Source organism: Schistocerca americana, chromosome 9 (genome assembly GCF_021461395.2).
Source record: "Schistocerca americana isolate TAMUIC-IGC-003095 chromosome 9, iqSchAmer2.1, whole genome shotgun sequence".
Lineage (NCBI taxonomy): Eukaryota > Metazoa > Arthropoda > Insecta > Orthoptera > Acrididae > Schistocerca > Schistocerca americana.
Genome location: NC_060127.1, coordinates 120,693,043 through 120,717,375, shown reverse-complemented (window position 1 = coordinate 120,717,375; position 24,333 = coordinate 120,693,043). Strand labels below are relative to the sequence as shown.

Here is a 24,333-nt window from a genome sequence, read left to right as displayed (position 1 = left end):
TTATGTTCACGGATCAGCACGGTTTTAGAAAGCATCCCTCGTGCAAAACTCAGTTTGCCCTTTTCTCACATGATATACTGCGAAACATGGATGAAGGGCAACCTGCAGATTTCATATTTCTGGATTTCTGGAAAGCATTTGAGACGGTGCCCCATTGCAGGCTGTCAACAAAGGTACGAGCGTATGGAATAAGTTCACAGATATAAAACCCAGTATGTTGTTCCCGACGGCGAGTGTTTGTCAGAGACAAGGGTATCGTCAGGATTGCCCCAGGGAAGTGTGATAGGGCCGCTGTTGTCCTCTCTATATATAAGTGATTCGATGGACAGGGTGGGGAGCATTCTGCTGTCGTTTGCTGATGACGCCGTGGTGTACGGTAGACAAAATTACCTGCTGGTGTGATGAATGGTAGCTGTGCTAAATGTGCTGGGCGAGACATTCTCGATAAATCAAGAAAATAAAGATAGGTAAGGAGCCAATGCCGTAGAGTACTCTTTGTAAAATCAAACTGGGATTCCATCCGGACCTGGTGATTTATTTGCTTTCAGATCTTTCACTTATTTCTCTACCGCAGCGATGCTTATTACTATGTCGTTCATACGGAATCCTGTCCGATGGTCAAATTACGGTCTGTTTGTACGATTGTCTTGTGTCAACGATTTCTTGAATGTGATATTTAAAATTTCTGCTTTTGTTTATCTTCAACTGCCACACCAGACCGGTCAACGAAGGACTGAATGGACGCCTCAGACCCGCTTAGCGATTTTACGTAAGACCAGAATTTTCTCGGATTCTCTACCAGACCTTTTGATAAGGTGTGGAGTTATATGCTTCGCGCATACATCTTTTCACAGACCCATGAATCTCCACTAACCAGCGTTTGTCGTCATTTGTGCGTTCTTTTTTGAACTGAAACAGCCTTCGCTTCCTCAGGATCCACCCAATTTCGTTATTAAATCTCGGTGGGTTTTTCCCATTCTTTGTCCACTTGCTAGGCACATGTTCGGATACAGTCTGTTTGTACGATTGTCTTGTGTCAACGATTTCTTGAATGTGATATTTAAAATTTCTGCTTTTGTTTATCTTCAACTGCCACACCAGACCGGTCAACGAAGGACTGAATGGACGCCTCTGACCCGCTTAGCGATTTTACGTAAGACCAGAATTTTCTCGGATTCTCTACCAGACCTTTTGATAAGGTGTGGAGTTATATGCTTCGCGCATACATCTTTTCACAGACCCATGAATCTCCACTAACCAGCGTTTGTCGTCATTTGTGCGTTCTTTTTTGAACTGAAACAGCCTTCGCTTCCTCAGCATCCACCCAATTTCGTTATTAAATCTCGGTGGGTTTTTCCCATTCTTTGTCCACTTGCTAGGCACATGTTCGGATACAGTCTGTTTGTACGATTGTCTTGTGTCAACGATTTCTTGAATGTGATATTTAAAATTTCTGCTTTTGTTTATCTTCTACTGCCACACCAGACCGGTCAACGAAGGACTGAATGGACGCCTCAGACCCGCTTAGCGATTTTACGTAAGACCAGAATTTTCTCGGATTCTCTACCAGACCTTTTGCTAAGGTGTGGAGTTATATGCTTCGCGCATACATCTTTTCACAGACCCATGAATCTCCACTAACCAGCGTTTGTCGTCATTTGTGCGTTCTTTTTTGAACTGAAACAGCCTTCGCTTCCTCAGCATCCACCCAATTTCGTTATTAAATCTCGGTGGGTTTTTCCCATTCTTTGTCCACTTGCTAGGCACATGTTCGGATACAGTTATACTAGTGTCCTGTTTGACACATCAAAGTCGTATAAATATCTCCGCGTAACGTTGCAAAGTGATATGAAATATAACTAGCATGTGAGAACTGTGCTAGTGAAAGCGAATGGTCGACTTCGGTTTATTGGGAGAATTTTTCGAAACAGTGGTCCACCCGTAAAGGAGACCGCATATAGGACTCTGGTGCGACGTATTCTTGAGTACTGCCCAAATGTTTGGATCCGTACCAGCTCGGATTAAAGACGTCGAAGCAATCCAGAGGCGGGCCGCTAGATTTGTCACCGGTAGGTTCGAACAAAACGTAAGTGTTACGGAGATGCTTCGGGAACCCAAATGGGAATCCCTAGCGGGAAGACTACTGTCTTTTCGAGAAACACTATTGATAAAATTTAGAGAACCGGCATTTGAAGCTGGCTGCCGAGCGATTCAACTGCCGCCAACATACATTTCGCGTAAGGTCCACGAAGACAAAATTCGAGAAATGAAGGCTCATACAGAAGCATGTAGATAGTCGCTTTCCCCTCGCTCTATTTGCGAGTGGAATAAGTAAGGAAATGGCTAGAACAGGGTAACCTCCGCCACGCACTCTAAGGTGGCTTGTGGAGTATCTATGTAGATTTAGACGAAGATGAGTATATGGTCTCATAACTTAACAGCAAACCACATCGTTATGCAGATCATCTTTCTTGCAGCATCTTCTTTGGATCCTCACCATTCCCTTTCTATCCTATGGGATATGGATCGCAGACTGATGAGAAATATTCAACTACTGTTTGAACTAGCGTTTTGTAAGCTATCTTCTTTATGGGTGTTCTACATTTCCTGAGGATATTTTCACTGAAATTAGAATAAAGAACTTAAGACATCAAGTAAATGGTCAGCATGCAGCCTTCCACATTTTCTGCTGAATTCATCATCATCATCACCCAATTCAATGATTAGATGATGTGGCCTCTTCGAGTCGTGGATTCAGGTAGGCTTTCAGAAGTCTTCCCCAAGTGGGACGGCCTTGGGCAGTTCTCTGCCAGGTGTTACCAGCGATCTTCTTGATGTCTTTGTCCCTTCTGTCTGGTGGTCTTCCTCTAGGCCTCCGGTGCTCTCTCGGACTCCACTCCAGTACTAGCTTCGTCCATCTGTTGTCTTTTCTTCTTGCGACGTGGCCAGCCCACTGCCATTTCAAGGAACCTACTGTCTCTGTCATTAACCTCCGTCACAGACCGGATGTCATCTGCCCTTTTCCTGTCCTTTCTTGTATAGCCCAGCATTGATCTCTCCATGGCTCTCTGTGCTGTCCTAAGTTTCCCTTTTGTGAATGAGTTCAGTGTCCATGTCTCGCAGGCATACGTCATCACAGGAAGAATGCATTGATCAAATACTGCTTTCTTCAGATTTACTGGCATTTGTGATCTGAATACTTTTGAATTCTTCCCAAATGCTTGCCAGCCAAGCTTGATACGTCGAAAGATTTCTCCCTTCATATTTATAATCTGGCCAAGGTAGACATATTCACTGACCTCTTCTAGTAGACTGTCCTTGACTTTCACATCTCCAGCTGGGACCCATTTGTTGGATATTACTTTTGTTTTGGAAAGGTGCATGTTCAAGCCAACCAGCTGACATTCTGATGCAAGATCTGTAACTAAGTTTTGGAGCTCTGCGAAGTCTTTGGCCAGTAAGGCAATATCATCAGCAAATCTCAAGTTGGTAAGCCTTCTTCCATTAATTATAATTCCCTTACCTTCCCAGCTCAGCTTTGACACAGCCATTTCCAATACAGCAGAGAATAGTTTTGGGGAGATGGGATCGCCTTGCTTGACACCCCTCATGATGCGGAATTCTTGAGTTGATTCGCCGATGTTAACATAAGCTGAAGAATTCTCGCAGATTTTCCTGAGCACTTCAATGTATGCTGCTCCCACTCCTTGCTCACTCAAAGCTTGGAGCACAGCTACATGGCTAACGGAGTCAAATGCCTTTTCAAAGTCAACAAAGGCAATGCAGAGAGGCAGTTGGTATTCATTCGCTCTGCTTATCACTTCACTAACGGTCAGAATGTGGTCAATAGTCCTAAAATTGCTTCGGAATCCAGCTTGTTCTATAGGTTGGGCTGAGTCTAGGGTGGAAGTAATTCGGTTTAACAAGATCTTCGTGAAAATTTTGTACAAAACTGAGAGCAAGCTGATAGGACGGTAGTTTTTAATATTGTGAATGCTTCCTTTCTTGTGTATCAAAATAATTTTAAATCTGTCTTTTCATATCGTAGCAAGAGGTCGCAGTTATAACCCAAGTAACATGTAGATAATTAACTAACTAACTGAATATCAACCAGACTTGTGACTTACCTACCTGTAGTTTTCTGTGGTCGTTCCACTTTTAATAGCCCCCTGTGTTTAACCTCAGATATTTAATGTGACTGCTTCCACAGCATGCTTGGAAATCGTGTAATAACTCAAAACTGAGTCTTTCTGACAATTTATGCGTAATACGTTACATTTGTTAATTTTGAGGGGCAACTGCCAATCCCTGCACAAAGAAGTCGTTCCTCTGAAAGTCTTCCTGAAGTTCGAAATTTTTCACGGTTTCACCTATTACCAGCATCAGGTGTGTGTTGTCTACCAAAATTTTCAGAGCATTTTGCCCAGAGTGGACTTAAATCAGCGCAGAGCGACTTCTGTCTTAAGTCGCTCATGTAACGTAGTTAATTATCACATGGGATTCTGAATATTTATCACTGATTCTGTGAGGCCAGTAGCGATGATCGAAAACGTTCAATGTCCTCTGATATTTTGTCAAACGGTCCGCTTTGGTTCACTTCGGAATAAGCCTCCCTTCAAATGGTTCAAATGGCTCTGAGCACTATGGGACTTAACATCTTAGGTCATCAGTCCCCTAGAACTTAGAACTACTTAAACCTAACTAACCTAAGGACATCACACACATCCATGCCCGGGGCAGGATTCGAACCTGTGACCGTAGCTGTCGCGCAGTTCCAGACTGAAGCGCCTAGAACCGCTCGGCCACTTCGGCCGGCAAGCCTCCCTTCTCTAAAGGTTGTCATCAAGAGAAGTGTCCCAGTCTGAGAAGGAAAACAACACATCCTGTGCAAACACAACCTCTAACACCTTCATCTTCCTATACAATAATGTTCCACTCGACTAGGACTATGAGATTTTTATCTCGCTCCACGTATCTCATTAATTCATCTATTTCGCCATATATTATCTCTACTACCTTAATATCAGCTTTGATGAGGAAATCTAAACCTGTACAGTACTTTTTGCTTTACTTTAATTTCACTTCTCAGCATAATAATGTGACGCCTTGTTGGATAAGCTAACTCACGCTGTTATCTGCCTTTCTACACTGAAGAGCCAAGGAAACTGATACACCTGCCTAATATTGTGTAGGGCCCCAGTGAGGACGCAGAGGTGCCGCAACACGACGTGTTATGGGCCCGACTAATGTTTGATGCAGTGCTGGAGGGAACTGACACCATGAATCCTGCAGGGATATCCATAAATCCGTAAGAGTAGAAAGGGGTGAAGATCTCTTCTGAACAGCACTTTGCATGGCATCACAGGTATGCTCCATAAGGTTCGTTTCTGGGAAGTTTGGTTGCCAGCAGAGGTGTTTAAACTCAGAAGAGTGTTCCTGGAGCCACTCTGTAGCAATTCTGGACGTGTGTGGTGCGGCATTGTTCTGTTGGAATTGCACAAGTCCGTCGGAATGCACAATGGACATGAATGGATACGGTTGATCAGACAGAATGCTTACGTAAGTGTCACCTATCAGAGTCGTATCTAGACGCATCAGGGGCCCATATCACTCCAACGGCAAACGCCCCACACCATTACGGAGCAATCAGCTTCAACAGTACCCTGCTGACATGGGAGTCCATGGATTCATGAGGTTGTCTCCATACCCGTACACGTCCATCCGCTCGATATAATTTGAAACGAGACTCGTCCGACCAGGTAACATGTTCCCAGTCATCAACAGTCAAATGTCAGTGCTGAAAGGTCTCAGGCTAGGCGTAAAGCGTTGTGTCGTACATCAAGGGTACACAGGTTGGCCCTCGGTTCCGAAAGCCCAATTCGATGATGTTTCGATGAATGGTTCGCACGCTGACATTGATAGTCCAGCATTAAAATCTGCAGAAAATGCTAAAGGGTTCCAGTTTTGCCACGTTGAACGATTCTCTTTAGTCGTCGTTGGTCCCGTTATTGCAGGATCTTTTTCTGGGCGCAGCGATGTCGGAGATTTGATGTTTTACCGGACTCCTGATATTCACTGGTGAAATGGTCGTACGGGGAAGTCCCCACTTCATCACTATCTCCAAGACGCTGTGCCCCATCGCTCGTCCGCCGACTATAACACCGCGTTCAAACTCACTTAAATCTTGATAACCTGCCATTGTAGCAGCAGAAATTGTTCTAACAACCGCGCCAGACACTTGCCTTACACAGGGTGGACCATTCATCGTGACCGGGCCAAATATCTCACGAAATAAGCGTCAAACGAAAAAACTACAAAGAACGAAACTTGTCTAGCTTGAAGGGGGAAACCAGATGGCGCTATGGCTGGCCCGCTAGATGGCGCTGCCATAGGTCAAACGGATATCAACTGCGTTTTCTTAAATAGACAAACCCCATTTTTTATTACATATTCGTGTAGTACGTAAAGAAATATGAATGTTTTACTTGGACCACTTTTTTCGCTTTGTGATAGATGCCGCTGGACAGGGAGCCACGTGTGGTATTGTGACATGATTGACTATTTCATCTGGCCATAATCGTGGGTTCTTTGGCTCCTCTGGGAAAAGGCTCATCAACGTAGTACGCGTGAAATATTAGTTTAGTTCACTTTATTACATAAATGAATAAAAGATTTGCTTCATTGTGACACAGGATTGTTGCATAATATGCAACTGTCACTGACTAGCAAAGCCTCACTTGTTCCACTTGTAAGCAAACTGTTCTGTTGCAGGGCAAAATGTAACAATTGCAAAAGTACATTGCTTCAGAACGCTCACTGTCATACTCGATGGTTGCTGTAGCGGACGTCACGAGCGGGGACAGAACTCCTGCCTACTCGACTCTATATTGACCTCAGCGCGAGGGCGCTGCTGCGACCTTCTGGAGTGTCTCCCATTCGTCGTTGTGGACTGCAGCAAGCCCTCGTTGATGTCTGTGGTACCGATTCACGTTGCCGAATTTTGTGTGGCGCTGTGGCCTCTGGACGATTCCACATGTAGCATGACTGCAGTTACAGAATGAGTAATTGGCACTGAAAACCATATATAATTGTACTGAAATAAATTTGTTAGGTTTATTCTGGCGATGGAAGCCAAGTATAAATTTAACAGCACTACCATTTAATATTAAGTCTGAGTTGTGACAGTGCCTTTTGCACTGTTAATAGTCATGTAACTTTCATATAATCCTTTATTGTGCAACGTCTTTATGTTGTAACAATCTGATATGTCTACCTATTCCTGAGAAAAAGGGATTTTACCAAAGGGACTGACAGCCCAACTTCAAATGACACAAAAGTATTTCTTTATTTGTGATACAATTACAAATTAACAAATCTGGGAATTATTATACTGCCACAACTTGCTTCTTGCCACATCCACTGCTGGAGAAAAATTAATGCACCGTTTTAGAGATTTCAGATGCACTTGAGATTTACTGTTTCAATAACGGATGTGGGAGACATGAAATGATTACATTTACATGCTAACAGCACAAGCAGTTCTGGGGTACCAGGTAAAGACCCATTCTGGAACACCCTTATTAGTGCGTAGTGTAGTCTCCGCAGGCGGCAATGCAGGCGCTGACTCTCGCATTCAGTCGATGGTGAAAACTGTCCTAGGATACGTTATGCCACTCCAGCTCGACCTGATCATGTAGTTCCCAAAGATTTGTTGATTGACAAGTCACACAAGGCACTTTTCATCATATCCAATATGTGCTCGACTAGAGACAACGAGAGATAGTGTTGGCCAGGGAAGTTGCTGCACGTTTCGAGTTTCGCCGATAGTGTGTGGGCAGGCGTTATCCTGCTGAAACAACACATAATGTTTCTGTTGCAAGAACGGCAAATGAACTGGTATAACAACGTTGTGCACGTACCAACGTCTGGTTAGCGTCCTCTCCAGAAACAGTTAACGTCAACAAGAGCTTTAGCTTATCGCACCCCAGACCATAAGGCCCGGGGTGCAGCCAATGTGTCTGTATGAGATAAGGCTCACAAGACCACGGCGCGTCATTCCAGTTGGTCCTCTGCTGGCACCAGTCAAGCCATGCACGTCGATGCAGTGGTGTGAGTGGAAGATGGGCTAGAGGTATGCTAATAACCAGTTCACAACAGTTCGTGTTGTCACGTCTGGGCTCACAAACCCTCCTATCTCTGCTATGGTAACTGTACGGTCTGCCACTGCTGCCCTTACAATACGACGATCCTGTTGGGCGTCTGTGGTGCGTGGACGTCCAAAACCTGGTCTATGGCTGTGAGAAAGTTCGCTGATACCAGCGTCGTCGCACAACTGACGAGGCACGTACAACTTGTATGGAAATTCTCCAAAAGGACCATCTCGTCACTCGGAGGGCCACAGTTTGACTCCTTTCAGGCTCGCTTAGTTGGCTGCAGCAAGACGAGTGCGACTACGTGGCATGGTCACCTACTTAATTGTCACCACAATATCTGCTGGCCAACGACGTTGAAACCATTATCATTACACATACTATCCCCCAGGTCTCGTATGCCATCGTTGGATTGAAATCGACCTCGCCTTGCCAGGTGTACTAATTTTTTCCGGTAGTGTATGGTCATTCTAGGTCAACAGGAGATTCTGATGACGAGTTTTGTGAGTAGCAAAATATGTCACATAAATTTCTGTATCTTTTGATTATATTGACTTCCTAGGTTAAATTGTTTGCACTACAAAGGGTCCCTACCCTAGTATGTGGCATAAATATGAACTCGATATGTCTACCAGTTCTTGCATAAAAAGGTTTCATAACAGTTGGACAGACAGACAGACAGACAAACAGAGAGACAAACAACAAAGTGATAGTATAAAGGTTCCGTTTTTAATAACTGATGTACGGAACCCCAAAAACAACAGAAATCTTATATTTTTATTATATCCGCTTAGATTAAGAGGTAGCACATTTCTGTTAAATCAGAACAATGCAGTAGGTCTTATTATTTCTGATTTCGCTATAATCTTTTAAAGAACTCGAGGAATAGCCTTAAATTGAAACAAACTGATTCTTCTAGAATAAGATACAGAAATTTAATCTGCAATACAGGGGAACGCCTACGTGTCGCCTATTTTGAAAGAGAGAACAAGCCTTTTACACAATCACTAGGTTTCGATTTATTTTTAAGCGTTTGACCAAGAGGCTGAGGAAAGGGAACTTACGTCTGAAGGGCGGGACGCCAGATGATACGTCGCTTGTGTGGAAAAACATTGTCAGACCAGCTGAGTCAGTGTTGAGGGTGTCGTGTCTCATATGGTACACGTCATTCTCGAGAAACATAGTTGGCCAAATGATGGGAGAATACTGAGAGGAAAAAATATAACTATGTTTGACTATTTACGTCATTTACTTTCCACGGAAGCCCTGCTCTTGTTTTGATGCCAACACAGACGCGCAGAATGGCTGATGTAAGTGACAACTTTAAGTGTTTTAGGTGTATGTCTCTTAGAAATGTATAGCAGTAAGAAGCCTAGATACAAAGGCAGACGAAGCCAGCGAGAAATGAATACTGACTGTTCTCGACCTAATCAATAAATATTTGCTTCTACACTTTTGTTTACAAGACTTATTTTCTAGTTTTGGTGGGTGCTATCTACACTGGTGTCCAAAATTAGAGCAACAAACCGCTGTTTCCCTGTCCTGCGTCTAATGAGCGATGTAATCGTACAAAATGCCAACAGATGTCCGTACAGTTGCGTTCTGCACGGAATATGACATTCCAGGCAACAGACAACTACTCCAATGATGATGTCAGTGCACCTATCAAGTGGGTAGTATTTGCCGAGCAGTACGTAGTCACAGATGGTGCAGTATGGCACAGGGATGATGTCAACCAGTGGAGGACCATAGAAAGATAGGAAGCAGGACAGTTGCAAACAGATGTAGCCTAATGGCTTAATGTGAATCGTTGTGTCGTTTCTTGGATGTGGAGATAATTCATGGTGAATGAATCAGTATCCCAACGACCAGGGTAGGGCGGAACATGTGTGATATCAGAAAGAGAGAACCCTTACTAGGCTGTAAGGCCGCGACATTACCGTCTTAGTTCTGCACTGTGACTGGCATCTGACCTCACAGCATCCACTGGACGTGTTGTATCGAGACAATCGATGTACAGAAGGCGTCAGCAGATGGCTTATACTGTCGGCGACCTGCTACATTCCTCAACATGCCACCTGGACAGTTGAACAATGGGCCAGTGTTCTTTTCACAGATGATTCCCGATTTGATCTAGAGAGTGATTCTCGACGCATTTGCATCTGGAGGGAACGTGGAACACGATCTCAGAATCCAAATTGTGGAAAGAGATCGATCTCGAGGAGTTGTCGCCAGGGATTGCAATGAGCAATAGAATACCTCCTCATTTAATTGCATGGGTGAATCCAAAAGGTTTAACTGCTGTCCGGTATCGTAATAAGATCTTGGGTGTAACATGCAGTTGTTGCAGGTTCCTGTGGGCTCAGGTATTGATGGACGATAATGGTCTACTTCATACAGCATGCCCCAACGCTGTAAGGCCTGTATTGCTGCCAAAGGTGGTCACACCCCATAGTCAGCCCATTAACCAGTTGTCAGTATGTCTGTGCAAATCAGTAAAGCTGCAAAGAACGAAGAACATTTTAGTCTATCGTTGTGCAAGTTTCAGCTGTTTATCTTCTGTATTTTTTACATTGTTTCTACTTTACTGTGATCTGCTTATACTGTTTTGTGGTAAAATAAATGCAACTTAGCATAATATCTGTTTGTTGCTTTAATTTTAGTCACCAGTGTACATCTATATGTGTACTTTCCAAACTACTGTAAATTGCTGAGCAGACAGTGTTTTCCGTTGTACCATGTATTACAGTTTATACCCATTCCATTCGCATACAGAACATTACAAGTATGATTGCTGAAATGCCACTCTTTATGCTACAGTCAGCCTAACCCTGCCTCTGCAGTCACTGTGTGAGCGATGCATAGATGTCTCTGGAATGTTACTAGATATTCCACTTAACACTGTGTAAGTAGGCATCAGTAGGGGAGTTGGCAACTATGTTGAACTGTCTACCAATTAAGGTTTTTCGTCATTCTGTGATGCTCTCCCATTGGTCAACAAAACCTGTGACCATTCATAAGAGTAGATATGCGTTAAGCGTATGAGAAACATCTGTTTTAGAACACCCTGAATACTTACGACACTGAAGGTTATGTTTAACTCGCAATTGTGACACAATCAATGCATACTGCGCATCGATACTGCCTTGGGGTACAAAATACAGTGAGTCAGCCTAGAATCCCCTCTGTCCTACTACTGGTTGACATTTGAATTCAACTGCCAAAGTTGGTCTGCCCTTTTACTAATTACATTACCTTCAGTTTTTCCTGTTCAGGTCGGTTTTGGGCCATGTCTTCTAAGTTTTTCAACCTGAAATCAGGCAATGTCAGTAGTAGCACTGTTTATTAGCCATAGATATTGGAATGCCCACTTAAAGGGACTGATAGGACAGAATACTTTGCCATTTTTTTGCCCTTTTACTAATTACATTACCTTCAGTTTTTCCTGTTCAGGTCGGTTTTGGGCCATGTCTTCTAAATTTTTCAACCTGAAATCAGGCAATGTCAGTAGTAGCACTGTTTATTAGCCATAGATATTGGAATGCCCACTTAAAGGGACTGATAGGACAGAATACTTTGCCATTTACTTCACCTCACCACAATCTAGAAAATGTCACTTCCGTCTTGTACCTCAGTGGTGATAACCTTACTAGTGCAACACCTGTTCGTAGATTATTGAAGGTCCACAAAGTTTCTCACCTGAGTTGGGCATCAGTTGACCAGTATCTTATGTTGAGTACAGTTAGGGAAATTCTGTCCATATTGTTCATGAATCTTCTTCTGGATTTTAGTCCTCCTAGACACTTCCTCTGTGCACAGTAAATCACATGTTTTTCATCAAAGTTCTATTTGAACATTTCTATGAATTCTATTGTTTATCATCATATACTTGGACCAGAGAAACCAACTGCTGTCTAGTTTATCCACGGGTGTACCCTTCATAGAGGCAGTTGTTAAAAAGCATGTTTCATTCAGGATGATATCCACATTTCCACATGGACAGGTCTAGCCCAGACTAGGGATGTGTGGTCTGCTGTATTTGCTCCCACTAACAGCAAGCAAGCTTTTTGGAAATGTTGTTCCTCAGTGCCGCTTTATTAGCAGTTTCAATGCAGTTGTTTTGTAGGTGTAAGACCGGTCAAGGAATGCTCCTAGGCATTTAGAAGTCGCTGTGTATTCCTGATTTTCAGCATATATTTTGAGTTTTTGTCTTTCCTGTCTAGTTGTTAAATGACAAGTACATACCTGTGTTTTTAAAGGATTTGCTCTCGTATTTTGTTTGTAATACGTTACATGGTAGACAAGGCGCCTGCTAGTTGCTCTCCATCAAGTTCAAAATTTTCATTCTGCACAGCAAGAGCAAGATTATCTGTGTAGGGGAAACGCTTCACTTTACAGAAAATTCTTTACTCATTTGCGTAGAAATCAAGTAAAGTTGCTGAAAATACACTTCCCTGATGGTAGCCATTGCGTTGACTTCTCCACCTACATTTCTTTTTTCATTACAGCAACATATATAGATCTTCTGTTCTCAAGAACTGACTGAATAACTTGAACCAAATGGTAATTTTCGAAATTAGTGTAGAACCTGTCCACTGAGATTGTGTCGTATATCGTGACGTAAGCTGCAAGCAGATCAATCAGAGCAACTCCGCTGCTTAATTAATTTTGGTATTCCCCTAAGTGTACCTTAGAAGACTTTGGCTTGTACTGCTCTTTCCAGGACTGAAATCAGCTCGTTGAAGTACAAGTTTCATCAATGTTTATGAGTGGTATTTTTCTACGTCTCCACTAGGTATCGAGAAATGTTGTAATGTTTTGCTATGACCTTTTCAGGCCTATTTCACAGAGCCATAGCGCACAGTGGCGTGGTCCTGGGAGACGGCGTGTGCTCCGACCGCATGCGGGCTCGCTCCTTCACCCTGGCTGCACACCTGGGCCTCAAGACAGACGACCCGCAGCAGCTGGTGGACTTCCTAAGGCAACAGCCAGTGCAGCAACTCGTCGAGAACGCCATGTTTGGACGCACTGAGGACGTGAGTCACCAACTGCACCCGCGTCTCTACCCACCAGTAGCGCCCTGCTGTGCTTGCGACACTTGCTAAGTGTGGTGTGCGTACTGTAAGACCTTCGGTACACACACCATCAGATTATTTGACTTGTCGCTCTAACGAAATAGGCGAGTGTCAGCAATATGTCTCGTGGTCTTATCATGGCGATAGAAATGCCACTGGCACGCTTAGAGTAGCAGATTGATGGTGACCAACTTTAAACAGAACTAGATTAATTTTCACACACATTTATTAAAATAATAAAATGCATAGACATTACGTAACTTGATTCTGGATGCTGTTTACAATCGACAATCTGAAGTTCCTTTGGGTTGGTACGTTAATCTTATTCTCACATATCTCTGATACTTGACAAAGTGTCTATTCATTTATCTTCACGGCTATGTACAGGAATATGGTAATCTTATTAGGCACAGACTGAAACTTGACTATAGACTGGTACAGACTGGCGCAGACAAATGCAGATTAATGCAGACTTACTGATTGGAGGTCTGTACACTTGTTGTAATACCTCGTGCGTTCAGGTATCACTGTGCGAGTGTGATCCGCGAGGAGAGAAGGTTCTACATTAGCAGAAATCTCATTGGTTGCATTACATATTAATACGCGGATCGGCGGAAGCAGAATTTGGTCCGTCTCTAAGACAGTGCCAACTCGTAGTGCGGAGATGGACGAGCCCTGTGCCTGTGCTGTTGTGCTTAGTGGGACGCGCTCTAGTGGGAAAGTTGTGTACGCGCTGACTACGCGGAACTATGTACACAACACTAAGAAACTTCTGCTTTCACACTCAAGTGCTGTATGCCTGTGGCTAGACTCTGCCAAATGGTGCTGTGGTTTTGCACCTCTCCTATTTGGGGTGCACTCAGCCTCGTGATGCCAACTGAGGAGCTACTCGACTGAATAGTAGCGGCTCCAGACAAAGTAAACCACTGGGAGAGCGGGGTGCTGACCACACGCCCCTCTTAACTGCATCTTCAGCTGAGGATGACACGGCAGTCTGATGGTCTCTGTCGGCCAATTGTGGCCTGAAGATGGAGTGCTTTCCATTCTGCCTCAGTGAAGGATCGCGCAATAGTTAGCAGGTTACAGTATGGGTAGGTTGCTGCAACGTTCGCTAACCTTAGAGAAATATCATTCGTTATGTTGTAGCTCGGTTTGTCGCAAAACCTGTCTCTTTATTCAGGTCATGAGAGGGTCCACGTTATTGGATTTCGACTTTTTATAGCATTATCAGCTTCATTAATATTGTGCTTCCTCAGTCATAAAATTATTGCAAATGTAATTCATTTGGAGACTAATAATTATAGATATTAAGAATAGATTGTCTTTAGGTTGGTTATAGACTCCTATTATGTATGGCACAAGCAAGTTTTTAAGGTATTTTTCTCCCCTGGGCAACATTTCAGGTACTGAAGTGTGGACACGTGTACGCAAAACAGTTAGTTTGTCAGGAAAGCAGAATGCGTTGCAGGGGCGGCTGTACTGAGGAACTATTGTTAAGAAAAAATCGATACGTTGCTCCGTTTGCGAGATATTTACTATTGAAGTTAGTCAATTATGTCGTCACGTGCGCACATTCAAGCAGCCTGCGACAGACGGTGTCGCCAAACGAGTTCTTCGTTTGGTTCCCGAAAACCGAAGAAATGTAGCTTTTGCTCATCCACCCCTCTTCGGTAGGACGTCAACAATTAAAAAAAATTCGATTTTTCAAAAAATACGTCAATCTTGTAGCTCACATCTTCCTGAAAAGTTTCATGTATAAAACATATATATTTGACACATTATAAAGCACGTTATTTGGTATTAAATGTACCAAGATGCAACGCCCACACCCCTTTGCGCAGCATTCTTCTATCACACGTAAGCCTATTTCGCTCTTTAGTAATCGAATGTTTATATTTGCGTCAGATATTGCCTTACGTGAAACAAAGGACTATTGATATCGATATTTTCTCTGCTGCTATCGACGTGCATCGTTTTGGCTCTGAGCGCTATGGGACTTAACATCTGTGGTCATCAGTCCCCTAGAACTTAAACCTAACTAACCTAAGGACATCACACACATCCATGACCGAGGCAGGATTCGAATCTGCGACCGTAGCGGCATCGTTTTGATCGCTGAGTTTGTCTGTTCTCTGTTTTGAAAGGCTTGCAGTGTGGTGTTGTGAATTTCGAAACGATTTTCATTTGGCTGTGTTGTTTTGTATTCGTTTGTGCCATATTATCGCACAAGATGCCTAGAATTCGTTGCTTGAACGGCGAAAAATGTCACCAGGGCAACAGATTCACAGTACAGGGTGCTACAAGAAATGTTACTCCAGTGAATCATTGATGGTGGTGAAGAATATCATCACAGAAATTCTCTTCCGACTGCTGTGATGGAGGCCATCAAACCTATGTTCAGGAACTTCGCAAATGAAAACTTGTTGAAGAAATGTCTTCATGGCGGTACCCAAAACCCAAATCAAAGTTTTAAGAAATGTGTATGAGAAAGATGGCCAAAAACCATTTTTGTGGGAAGAAATGCACTTGCTATTGGTGTTTAGGATGCAGTTTCATGTTTTAATGATGGTGTGCAACGCAGGAGATATCTTTTAGAGAAATTGAGAATTAAGCCCGGAATGAACTGCATCAAAGCTTTGTAGGCAATAGGCAGTGTGTAATGAAAGCAGATAAACCATTTTTGGAGACAATAAAATCAAGAAGAGTGCATCATAGGAATGTGAAAAGGAAGAAAACTGATTTAGAAAATGAAAAAGAGCCTGCTTATGCTGCTGAACAGTTCTAAAGCAATGCCAAATACAAGCAGAAACTTAAACGACCATTTTCTCCAAAACACAAGTTACTGTACTTAGGTACACGTAACATCCAAAATAAATATCCAGTTACTTTCAGGCCTGGTATGCTTATTAAACACAAACTCCTTAATGCAAAACTCTAGAAGTTTCCAAATTTATTAAAAACTGCTAAGAATTGAGATAATTAACTATAAAATTTGACTTTTTTTCTAAACATGAAGTTTAAAACGTAACAGATCATTCATTTTTTCATAAATTAAATAAATTGTAGAGTTTCATTTACCTGTAAGTATGGTTTGTATGCTGTGCAAAACTCATCGAAGAATCTTTATTACTTGTGAACAAAAGTTTACCTAAGCAACAAATGCAGCCAATAGTAAGTGAAAAAACGATGAAATCTCACGGGTAAAAAAGATTATTTTGTTTCGTTTCTGAATTTCCACTGCTATGAGAGTGAATCCTGAATCCTTCCTGGTCATGCTGACAAAGTTTTACAAATTTGTTTGTAAAAGTACAGACAGTGGAAATTAAAATGCCCTATGGTGCCTCTCCTGCTCAAAATTTGCTCGTTTGACGTCCTGTCGCCCCCTTAAATTTATCACTTCCGGAAAAGGCACATTTTAACTGGTAATGAGCGCTTCAACAAGTGGTAACTCATGGATCCCCAGATGTCTGTACATTCTGCATTTCAGCGCACTGCAAGTGCTCTGATCTGAGAGCACAACTGTTTCAGACTATCATATATATATATATGTAGGGTGATTTACAGAGATATGCAAATATTTTAATATGTTATTCTACAAATAAAACTAAAGAAAAAAAGTTCATACAAACATAGGTCAGCAAATGTTTAGTTATGGAGTTACGGCTACTAAAATATTTTGCCTCAAATTTACCAACTTCACTACTATGAAGCCATCGCAAAACTGTACGAGATTAAAGTAAAGCACGAGTGCCATTTATTTTATTGTTATTGACCTGGTGAATATAGTAAAACATGTCCCAGACGTGTATGTGCAGTAGTTTTCCAGAACATCAAGCTATAACTCCGCAACAAAACATTTGCAGATCTACGTTTATATGAAGTTTTTTCTTTGGTTTTAGTTGTAGAATAACATATTAAAATAGTTGCATATCTTCGTGAATTACGCTATGTTGTTGTTGTTGTGGTTTTCAGTCCAGAGACTGGTTTGATTCAGCTCTCCTATGCCAGGTTCCTTATCTCCCAGCACCTATTGCAACCTACATCCTTCTGAATCTGTTTAGTGTATTCATCTCTTGGTCTCCCTCTGCGATTTTTACCCTCCACGCTGCCCTCCAATACTAAATTGGTGATCCCTTGATGCCTCAGAACATGTCCTACCGAACGATTCCTTCTCCTAGTCAAATTATGCCACAAACTTCTCTTCTCCCCAATTCTAATCAATACCTCCTCATTAGTTATGTGATCTACCCATTAATCTTCAGCATTCTTCTGTAGCACCACATTTCGTAAGCTTCTATTATCTTCTTGTCCAAACTATGTACCTTCCCTGTTTTTCACTTCCATACATGGCTACACTCCATACAAATACTTTCAGAAACGACTTCCAGACACTTAAATCTATACTCGATGCTAACAAATTTCTCTTCTTCAGAAACGCTTTCCTTGCCATTGCCACTCTACGTTTTGTATCCTCTCTACTTCTACTATCATCAGTTACTATGCTCCCCAAATAGCAAACCTCATTTACTATTTTAAGTGTCTCATTTCCTAATCTAATTCCCTAAGCATCACCCATTTAATTCGACTACATTCCATTATCCTCGTTTTGCTTTTGTTGATGTTCATCTTACATCCTCCTTTCAAGACACTGTCCATTCCGTTCAGCTGCTCTTCCAGGTCCTTTTCTGTCTCTGACAGAATTACAATGTCATCGGCGAACCTCAAAGTTTTCATTTCTTCTCCATGGATTTTAATTCCTACTCCGAACTTTTCTTTTGTTTCCTTTATTGCTTGATCAATATACAGATTGAATAACACTGGGGGTAGGCTACAACCCTGTCTCACTCCCTTCCCAACCACAGCTTCCCTTTCATGCCCCTCGACTCTTATAACTGCCATTTTGTTTCTGTACTAATTGTAAATAGCCTTTCGCTCCCTGTATTTTACCCCTGCCACCTTCAGAATTTGAAAGAGAGCGTTCCTGTCAATATAGTCAGAAGCTTTCTCTAAGGCTACAAATACTACAAACATGAGTTTTCCTTTCCTTAATCTATTTTCTAAGATAAGTCGTAGGGTCAGTATTGCCTCACGTGCACCAACATTTCTATGGAATTCCAACTGATCTCCCTCGAGGTCTCCTTCAACCACTTTTTCCATTCGTCTGTAAAGAATTCTTGTTAGTATTTTGAAGCCATGGCTCATTGAACTAATAGTTCGGTAATTTTCACATCTGTCAACACCTGCTTTCTTTGGGATTGGAATTACACTACTGGCTGTTAAAATTGCTACACCACGAAGATGATGTGCTACAGACGCGAAATTTAACCGGCAGGAAGAAGTTGCTGTCATATGCAAATGATTAGTTTTTCAGAGCATTCACACAAGGTTGGCGCCGGTGGCGACACCTACAACGTGCTGACACGAGGAAAGTTTCTATCCGATTTCTCATACACAAACAGCAGTTGACCGGCGTTGCCTGGTGAAACGTTGTTGTGATGCCTCGTGTAAGGAGGAGAAATGCGTACCATCACGTTTCCGACTTTGATAAAGGTCGGATTGTAGCCTATCGCGATTGTGGTTTATCATATTTCTTGCGTTGGTCGAGATCCAATGACTGTTAGCAGAATATTGAATCGGTGGGTTCCGGAACGCCATGCTGGATCCTAATGGCCACGTATCACTAGCAGTCGAGATGACAGGCATCTTATCCACATGGCTGTAACGGATCGTGCAGCCACGTCTCGATCCCTGAGTCAACAGACGGGGACGTTTCCAAGACAACAACCATCTGCACGAACAGTTCGACGACATTTGCAGCAGCGTTGACTATCAGTTCGAAGACCATAGCTGTGGTTACCCTTGTCGCTGCATCACAGACAGGAGCGCCTGCGATGGTGTATTCAACCACGAACGTGGGTGCACGAATGCTGAAACGTCATTTTTTCGGATGAATCCAGGTTCTATTTACAGCATCATGAAGGTCGCATCCATGTTTGGCGACATCGCAGTGAACGCACATTGGAAGCATGTATTCGTCATTGCCATACTGGAGTATCACCCGGTGTGATGGTAAGGGGTGTCGTTGGTTACATGTCTCAGTCACCTCTTGTTCGCATTGACGGCACTTCGAACAGTGGACGTTACATTTCAGATGTGTTACGACCCGTGCCTCTACCCTTCATTCGATCCCTGCGAAACCCTACATTTCAGCGGGATAATGCACGACCGCATCTTGCAGGTCCTGTACGGACCTTTCTGGATACAGAAAATGTTCGACTGCTGCCCTGACCAGCACATTCTCCAGATCTGTGACCAACTGAAATCGTCTGGTCAATCGTGGCCGAGGAACTGGCTCGTCACCATACGCCAGCCACTACTCTTGATGAACTGTGGTATCGTGTTGAAGCTGCATGGGCAGCTGTACCTGTGTACACCATCCAAGCTCTGTCTGACTCATTGCCCAGGTGTATCAAGGCCGCTTTTACAGCCAGAGGTGATTGTTCTGGGTACTGATTTCTCAGGATGTATGCACCCAAATTGCGTGAAAATGTAATCACATGTCAGTTCTAGTATGATATATTTGTTCAATGAATACCCGTTTATCATCTGGATTTCTGCTTGGTGTAGCAATTTTAATGTGCAGTAGTGTATTATTACGCTATATATATATATATATATATATATATATATATATATATATATATATATATATATATATGTGTGTGTGTGTGTGTGTGTGTGTGTGTGGAAAAATGAGGATTCTTTGGAAATATGAATATTTTACAAAACCTTATCTGCAGTGTTTACATATGACATTTTGGTAAGTTAAAAAGTTACAATACAAGGTGCAGTGTTTTCAACCAGTTCACATCATTGACGGAACTGTGTGTATCTCTTCAAATGTCCATCTTTGGCTCTTCACAGCCATGTGCTCGATGCTCTGTGACATGTTGTACAATGTCTCAAAATGGATTTTCTGCTTTCCCATAGTTGTGATGCCAAAATTTACGTCTTCCATGATTAGTTCTAATTCTACTTAAATATGCATATTCCTTTCCTGTTATGTTGAAATCAGTTGTAGCTCTACATACACTGTCAATGAAGCCTAGGTAATCAGAACTTTCAAGAGGTCAATTCTTCATGCCAAGTCAGATCAGTGTCGACATTTGATTTGATGAATTGCTCACCAAGCTTCCTGGACTTTGACCTCTGTGATTTCTGGGGATTTCAGTCCTGATGTGAGGGCAGCAGAACGCTGTTGAACATTTCTGCCATCCCGATAGCAAAGCTATCTGTCTTCAGGTATTGACATGGGGAATGTCCTCATTCCACTTCCCGTCAACTGACTATTGCACTCCGAGAAACCTGCTGCTTCTGAGGTTGTGAAGTTTTTTGCTGCAATGGCCCCCCAGTTACTAACTGTGTGCAGGCTACCCTAACTGCACTGCCACATTCCATTTCTGTGTGGCTTGTCCCCACTTGGAGCAATGAGGCATATCATGGGTACATCATGAAGTAAGATATTTATTAATCCCTCCACTAATCCACATTAACCTGAGCTTTGCACACAATGCTCTTACCAACAACGCTGAAAGCCAACTCTTAATTTCATAGAAAAGTCGAGCGCTACATATCTATGAATTAGATAAAAAATGAAATTGATGAGAAAGATTGTAAATAAATATCTGTGTCCCAACAAGAAGTTACTATAGTGACAGAGTTAATTAAGCAATAGCTAACTGTTGCATTGAAGTCCATTTTTTGTAGTTATGCTGGTCACACATCCATGTAACTTGATTTCCAGCTATTTCAGATGTCTCTGTAGCACTGAGTTCAGTGGAGCTCCCTATCTGCTGTGATGTCCTTCCCCGGCAATTCCTCCAAAGAAAAGTTTGCATTGATAACAATGAATTTGTGACATAGTAACTCATAGGTTTAAATGTCTTTTATCAATGATATATTCCTACCAAATATGGTACCTTTCAGGAATGAAATTCTGAACCATCACTAATTCAAGCAAGTCTTTGAATAAGTGGGAGCTTACATCGTTTGGGAGTTTACGTCATTTGATGATTCGTTCCCATGTGTGGTGCAGCAATCGGCAGCCACCTTTACTTTCTTTACTTAAGAGACCATTACTCATCTAGTCCTTGCTCCAGAGGTATTACTCTCTACACCAGCATGTAATTTTGGGCCAGGCCCTGAGAGCAGCAGATTGGTGCATCTTCTGTTGGTTGAGTTATACACGTTCTCCAGATCTCCAAGATATTGAATACTGGGTCATGAGCCAGACCATGCCGAGACCTGCTGATGGAGGATAGAGGAGGGAGGGGCGAGGAATTTCACCTCTCTCCTCACTGGTCTGACATGGCCTTTGACGATTTTTTCCACTGTATCAACCTCTTCATTTGAAAGAAGACTTTGCAGCCAACATAATCGATTTGTTTTAGTCCAATTTAGCTTGTAAACTTTTTACAAATGTAACACCCCTTAGTGCCACAGAAGACAAAAAAATGGTTCAAATGGCTCTGAGCACTATGCGACTTAACTTCTGAGGTCATCAGTCCCCTAGAACTTAGAACTAATTAAACCTAACTAACCTAAGGACATCACACACATCCATGCCCAAGGCACGATTCAAACCTGTGACCGTAGCGGTCCCTCGGCTCCAGACTGTAGCGCCTAGAACTACACGGCCACTCCGGCCGGCCCATGGACGACAGGCTGTCTTAATACATACCCTATAATCCTGATTATCACTCTAGTTGTTGTTCTCTGAATATTCCTTTTCTCGTCGCAACTCAGCAGGGAATTTCCTTATGATTTGCCTTATGAGTCGTTGTAATCCACGGAGCCCATCTGGTTGCCCCAGGTGATCCCACCACCTGAGAAAGGAACTTTCGTCGTTCTCTCCCTCCTCTGGAAATGCATATACACAAAAGAAAACTAAGAAATAACACATAACCAATATAAAATAGTAACGACCTTCAGTAAGTAGTACAAATTCAGAATACACTCTAACAAGAATAGAAAAACAAGTGCACTAAGCAGCTCTTAAACCTAACATATCTAAACTAAAATACTTCTTGTCAAGTGACCTCAATGTGTACATACACAATGCATGTCCTTCTTGTCACTTAATATACGCTTACTAACAGTTTTGGTCGTTTTCTCGTGCACTGCCTCCATCGTTGGGACTTGTGACAATGCATCTACCGTTCTTGTAAAATGTTTAACAAAACTTATATGGATAATAGACGTTTTGGTCAGAAACTACAGTTAAATGTGTACTTGAGAAGTCATCTAGATGACTTGATAAGGACTGTGATACATAGTAAAGAATTTTTTCTCTTATGCATATAAGGGTTAGTGACTAATACCCATTGGCCCTCTTGATATTGTGACAATTTTCCCACTTGTTGTGAAGACTGTAGTTATAGTTCCAGCGTTTTAGAATTATCTCACTTTACTTTTTTGTCATACCTCCTGTATTCTTTTTGCAAATTTTTTAACAAACTTGTAGTTTATCCTAATTTAGGATTCATTATATCGAAGTGAAAGGCATTTTTCTACCATATAACACGATAGAGAGTGGGATGTGTAACAGTATATACTTCACAAATAATATTTCGTAAATATGTAGCCCAGTCATTATGTTGGCCATTATTATAATAACTAATTATTTCAAAGATGGTATTATGAACATGTTCCTCTTTGCCATTAGCTTTTCAATGGAAGGGGCTTATTTGTAGCTTCTGGATGTAAAGTACATGACACAACTGCTGCATCAACTCTGGCACCAAAATTATACTGTGGTCTGACACCCAAATTTAAGTATCCAACTGTAAACTAAAGCCTGGGAAACTGCACTAGCCTGTTGATCAGGAATTGCTACTACTGTCAAGAACTTCCAGAAAAGATCTATAATTGCCAATACATAGCGGTTTGCAACGGGTGTCCTATTAAATGGTCCTAAAATATCAATTCCATCCATTTGCAAGGGCTTAGATGCCTCTGGCAGTACTCTCAAAAGGAATGTTTCAGAACCAATTGCAAGATTAGTTCTTTGTGCACAAGGTAATCAGTGCCTCACATACTGCTCTGCATCGCGTTTTCTTGTTTCCATCAGAACCTTTCTGCTACTCATCTTTCAGCGTCCTCCATGACCTGACTAAACATGGTCATGCACATGTTGCAACACTTTTTCCTTGAGTGCTGCTGAAGCAACTATTCCTAGTCTGCACTTTGTCATTATGCAGAGTGGGCCCTTATGTACTATGAGCTGTGGTTGTGACTTTAATGCCTGACAGTCTTGGCTGCTTATGCTCTCTGCCACTCTGTTACACTTTTCCCTAGCATGTTCAGTACTGCAACTTTCCTACACTATGTATCTGCATTTATGTGCTTCCTAACCAGTTTATGGATCACTCAGATCTAGCTCTCTGAGTTTCTGTGTCCATCTTATTAATCTATGCGATTGTCTTTAGCCAAAACATCCATTTTAATGATGCATGGTCTGTGATGACCTTCAACTTCCATCCATATAAATGACAACAAAGCTATACTATTCCATATATCACTGCTATCGTTTCCTTTTTTGCGAATTAGTTGTGTTTCACTTTGTTCACTTGCACTGACACATCGATATTCTGACTCAAAATGCAGTCAACCACCACGTTACTGGCATCACATCAGAGGATAATTTCCTTATCAAAATCAGGTAAGACTAGTACTGGGTCAGACATTAACAGTCCCTTCAATGCTTTGAATTTTGTTTGGCATTCTGCTAACCACTGGAATTCCACTACCTTCCCCAAAAATCGATTCAAAGATATTTCTATCTGTGCAAAATTCTTTGTGAATTTCTGCTAATAATTTCATAAACCCAGGAATGACTACAGATGTTTTGATGATTTTGGCATTGCAAAATTCCAGAGCGCCTGTGTTAGGCAAAGACTGGTTTGACATCCTCCATGCTAATCATGTGCCCTAGAGAGTTTACCTGGACTTGCTCTAAATGGTAATTTCCTATGCTAAGCATCAGATGTGCAAATCATAGCTTGCTGAAAGCGTTTCACATGCTCTGGCATTACACCTCAAGAATGTGA

At 42.1% G+C, this 24,333-nt stretch overlaps 1 protein-coding gene across 1 annotated transcript in view; it reads left to right on the top strand.

Annotated features, from left to right (window-relative positions):
- LOC124551157 (esterase FE4-like) overlaps positions 1-24,333 on the top strand; it is a 106,361-nt gene that overhangs the window by 25,199 nt on the left and 56,829 nt on the right. Inside the window, exon 5 of the mRNA XM_047126125.1 lies at positions 12,987-13,186. Within this exon, the coding sequence (XP_046982081.1) occupies positions 12,987-13,186 (200 nt within the window). The remainder of the gene's footprint in view (positions 1-12,986; positions 13,187-24,333) is intronic.